The 5,067-nt window shown below is 46.0% G+C and overlaps 1 protein-coding gene across 1 annotated transcript in view; it reads right to left on the bottom strand.

The window, feature by feature from the left end:
• Nucleotides 1-4,938: 4,938 nt before the first annotated feature.
• The window catches only part of LOC138354115 (baculoviral IAP repeat-containing protein 8-like), a 964-nt gene continuing 835 nt past the window's right edge, over nucleotides 4,939-5,067 (bottom strand). Inside the window, exon 2 of the mRNA XM_069307979.1 lies at nucleotides 4,939-5,067. This exon is cut by the window's right edge and continues 542 nt beyond it. Coding sequence (XP_069164080.1) covers nucleotides 4,939-5,067 — 129 coding nt within the window.

Here is a 5,067-nt window from a genome sequence, read left to right as displayed (position 1 = left end):
CCGATACAAGGGTGGGATATATGAGGGCGGACCCCGTACTGGGGTGGGATACATGAGGGCGAATACCCATACAGGGGTTAGTAGTGAAGTTTAGGACTACGGCGACGCGCGCCACCTGCCAGGTGGCACTCAGGTGAGTGTCACCTGGCAGGTGGCACGCGTCGTCGTAGTCCTCAAGGGATTTTTGGGTATTTTCCTGGAAGTTATGCGTGTTTCGGACGCGTGTGGCCGTCCTGTGTTTGGGTATGTGGTCAGGAAAGAGAGTAAGTTATGTTGTTGGATGCCAGGTGTTGCACGTCGTCGTAGTCGCATAGGGTTTGGGAGGAGAATTTCCCGGAAGTTTGGCGCGTGTCGGACGCGGTCTTGAGTGGTGGGTGAGCAGTGGGGGGATGGGTATGGATGGATTGGAGGGATGGAAGGGTGAGTGGGAGCTTCCCCTCGTCGGCGTGAGACTGCTCTGGGTCATTATGCGGTTAGACAAAACCATTAACTCCCCTACAGGAAGGCCTTAAGTGGGGTAGTAAAAATGCATGGAAAAGACACGCGAGTGGCACCTGGCTTTTTTCTGTGTGTTCGGGTCATGAAAGAGTGAAGCCAGCCTCGTTGTGAGACTGCAGTGGGACATTATGCGGTTAGACAAACCATTAACTCCCACTACAGGAAGTGCTAAGTGTGAGAGGAAGCGAGAGAAGACTCCAGCAGGAGGACTGTGTACCATTACCCTTAAGCGTTTTTCAATGTCCGCGGAGGGGTATGCGTATGGGAGCCAGCTTAGAGGCTGACTGAACGACTTTCCAAGTAGCTTGGTTATTTCTCCTCAGACACAGCGGCGGAAGTGGTTGGGGCATCCATTACCAATGCGTTTCGCCAGGGTCCGCGACTCTCTCTCTCTCTCTCTCTCTCTCTCTCTCGCTCTGTCTCTCTGTCTCTCTGTCTCTCGGTCTCTCTCTCTCTATGTCTCTCTGTCTCTCTCTCACTCTGTCTCTCTGTCTCTCTGTCTCTCTCTCTCTATGTCTCTCTGTCTCTCTGTCTCTCTCTCTCTCTCTCTGTCTCTGTCTCTCTGTCTCTGTCTCTGTCTCTCTGTCTCTCTCTCTCTCTATGTCTCTCTGTCTCTCTCTCTCTCTCTCTCTCCCGCTCTATAGTCCACCACACATCTCTTCACTTAGTAAACTCAGTCAAAGTCCAGAGGTTAGCGTTTACTAAAAAGAGAAACATTTCACATCATCACGGAGACGCAATCTCCACCTACGAATTATTCTTGTTAACTGTGATCACATCATCTACTGGCTGAAATAAATATCATTGAAATGTAAGCATGTTTACTCAATCTCCATCACCTCTTCGTCCTACAATCACTCATTACTGCTGTGTTGGAGATGTTCATCCCGCCGCGATTCCCCGTACACTGAGATTCTGGTAATGAGGGAGCGAGGTACATACTCCGCCAGCAGGGGTCCTCACCGGCAGACCCGCACCTGCCAACCAGCAACCACTCCCACCCCTCATCCCCACCCGCTCCCATACCATCAACCATTGTTCCGTGCAATCCCCCTTTAGTATTATTTCTGTTAATATGTGTAAGCTATATCGTAACGTGACCAACATGGTGAGAGCAATAAACGAGGGAAAAGTAAACACATTATATAAATTTATTTCTTTATTAAACACTTAAGCGATTCTCTATGTCTCTCTCGCTCTGTCTCTCTCTCTCTCTCTCTCTCTGTCTCTGTCTCTCTGTCTCTGTCTCTCTGTCTCTCTCTCTCTCTCTCTCTCTCTCTCTCTGTCTCTCTCCTCTCTCTCTCTCTCGCTCTGTCTCTCTGTCTCTGCCTCTCTGTCTCTCTGTCTCTCCCTCTCTAAAGTCCACCACACGTCACTTCACTTAGTAACTCAGTCAAAGTCCGGAGGTTAGCGTTTTTACTAAAACCTGAATGAATGTGCCAGCCATACCCTCCCCCAGTCCACCCCCACAAACCCTTACCCCTACCTCCCCCTCCATGATCGAACCATCACTGCCCCCTTCCCAGACCGGATGTTCTGTTCCAAGCCTTAGTATCATCATAAGCATAATATGGAAAACACAATCTTGCTACTATTATTAAATTGTCTTGTTCATTATCCCGAGTTCATCGCTCTCTCTCTCTCTCTCTCTCTCTCTCTCTCTCTCTCTCTCTCTCTCTCTCTCTCTCTCTCTCTCTCTCTCTCTCTCTCTCTCTCTCTCTCTCTCTCTCTCTCTCTCTCTCTCACACTCTCTCTCTCTCTCTCACTCTCTCTCTCTCTCTCTCTCTCTCTCTCTCTCTCTCTCTCTCTCTCTCTCTCTCTCTCTCTCTCTCTCTCTCTCTCTCTCTCTCTCTCTCTCTCTCTCTTTCTCTCTCTCTCTCTCTCTCACTCTCTCTCTCTCTCTCTCTCTCTCTCTCTCTCTCTCTCTCTCTCTCACTCTCTCTCTCTCTCTCTCTCTCTCTCTCTCTCTCTCTCTCTCTCTCTCTCTCTCTCTCTCTCTCTCTCTCTCTCTCTCTCTCTCTCTCTCTCTCTCTCTCAAGACCTATAATGTAAACAGTCCGGATGAGCTCTGGGTTAAGTCTGTTTTCAGTTCTTATAACATTTGAAAATGTAAGCGTGGTTACTCATTCCGTCTCGTCGCATCTCGTTAGGGACAGACCTTGAGTCTTTCCATAGCGCGAGTTTTCACTCATCATCAACCATTAGTAATCGTTTGATCCAACAGAAAAAAAACAGAGACTCATGTTAACATAATAGGTGAAAAAAGTTAATCTTTCTCTTATTACGTTTATTCAATGACTGGTAGACACTTACATATTTATCGTAATAAAACAAAACATAATAACTGTCAGACAGACAGACAGACAGACAGACATATGGGATAGCATAATAGGTGAAAAAGTTAATCTTTCTCTTATTACGTTTATTCAATGGCTGGTAGACACTTACATATTTATCTTGGTAAAACAAAACATAATAACTATCAGACAGACATAGAGACAGACAGACATATGGGATAGCATAATAGGTGAAAAAGTTAATCTTTCTCTTATTACGTTTATTCAATGACTGGTAGACACTTACATATTTATCTTGGTAAAACAAAACATAATAACTGTCAGACAGACAGACAGACATATGGGATAGCATAATAGGTGAAAAAGTTAATCTTTCTCTTAGTACGTTTATTCAATGACTGGTAGACACTTACATATTTATCTTGGTAAAACAAAACATAATAACTATCAGACAGACAGAGACATATCACTCAGCCTAATGCAGTTATCAGAGGAGTTTCAAAAAGTTTTTGCTAGCTTTAGGCTTAGATTTTAGATTTTTGCTGTTTTTTTTTCTATAGTTAGACGAACATCATTTCGTTTAATCTGTCGTTTGGGTGGGGGAGGTGCGATTATTTCACGCTTAACCTCGCTATCACACTCGCTGTCACTATCACTGGTGGTGTCAATATAGCGGGATCTATTAAAATCGTCACCAACTCGTATCCTTCGTAGAGGGGTAAAGTTTTCGTCATCACTGCTTATTAACACAGTCTGAGACATTGTGTTACACTCATCACGAGCTCTAGCCCGAGATGTGGCTTTGTGTGAACTTAGTTTAGAGTTGTGGGATGTGGAGGAGGGGCGAGAGCTGGGTTCAGGGACAAGGTTAGTAGATACACCTTGGAGTGAACTAAGTTGGGGGTTGAGGAAAAGATTCACATCAACATCAGTCAGCAATCCACGTTGCTGACTGTCTGTAAGCATTATACGCTCACCCAGTAAGGCTTCTACATTCAAATCATTTTCGGTTTGAGTAGCGGGGTTGTCCTCTGAGAGAGAAATAGCGGCAAACACCGCATCATCAAGACCTCCGCTCATAGTCAAGAGATCTGGATACTCACCACTCTGTGAAATATCCTCACGCATTCTTACTACTTCTTCTTCAGTCCTATTATCCCTAGTAGTACTACTAGTAGTAGGGTCACTACTTACTCTACACCCCCCAGTTAAAAGGCTGGGGGACAACACCTCTTCAACGGTGTTCATAAAATATAAAGCGTTACCACCCCTCTGATCGGCAGTAGGACTGGTTGGTACACAATGAGGGATGGTGTTACTAGTACTTCTATCACCACAATCTCCACCAGCCGGAGCAGTAGTGGGGTGTGTAGGGAGACACACTGGCGCGGGGTGTGTGGCGACACCTGTCGCGACCTGATCGCTACGGTTGGCATCACCGGTGTGTGAGGGGAGGTTGTCACCGTAGTCGACTGGAGTAGGGGGAGAGGACACAGACACCTCCCCCGTGTTCGTGTGTATGTGGGTGGTTCCCAAGAATATAAAGATGTTCCCTCCAGAGGTGGATCTGGTGGGACCGCTGCTGCCGCTGCTGCTGCTGCTGCTGCTGCTCACACAACCGCGGGCTTTCTCCAGATAATCTAAAAAAAAAAGTTTACATTACTAGCATAACACACACACACACACACACACACACACACACACACACACACACACACACACACACACACACACACACACACACACACACACACACACACTTCACATTATTGTTATTATTTGTTACATCAACATTAGCAAACAACAACAACAACAACAACAACAAGCATCTTAGCACAATATGACTCAACTTAAGGGAAACGTACCTCGCATTATTGCGATGGCTTGTCCTAAGCGCTCATCGCCCTCTGAGTGAGGAGAGGCCACACCAGTGGCGGCACCAGAGGCACGTGCGGTCATCTTGGATTGGTGGGTGGGTTGGTGACTGAGTGTTTACCCTGACAGGTCAAGGGTGAGCTATATACCCCCGTTCACGAGGGTGCCTCCTTACCACACACCTCCAACTCCCTCAGCCTTAATAATAATAATAATAAAAATATTACATAAGGATAATATAAAAGAATCAACTTTAGATTTGTTTTTATTAAGAGATGATGGGAAGAAGTAGATGTACTACATCTCCGCGACATACAGGACATTTATCACATCGTGTTACACAATCCAAACATATGACCATATGCCTACACGGAATGAGAACCGTGTTTATTTCTTG

The sequence above is a fragment of the Procambarus clarkii genome, chromosome 61 (assembly GCF_040958095.1).
Source record: "Procambarus clarkii isolate CNS0578487 chromosome 61, FALCON_Pclarkii_2.0, whole genome shotgun sequence".
Classification (NCBI taxonomy): domain Eukaryota; kingdom Metazoa; phylum Arthropoda; class Malacostraca; order Decapoda; family Cambaridae; genus Procambarus; species Procambarus clarkii.
The sequence above is the reverse complement of the archived record's forward strand: the minus strand, read 5'-3'. Positions and strand labels throughout refer to the sequence as shown.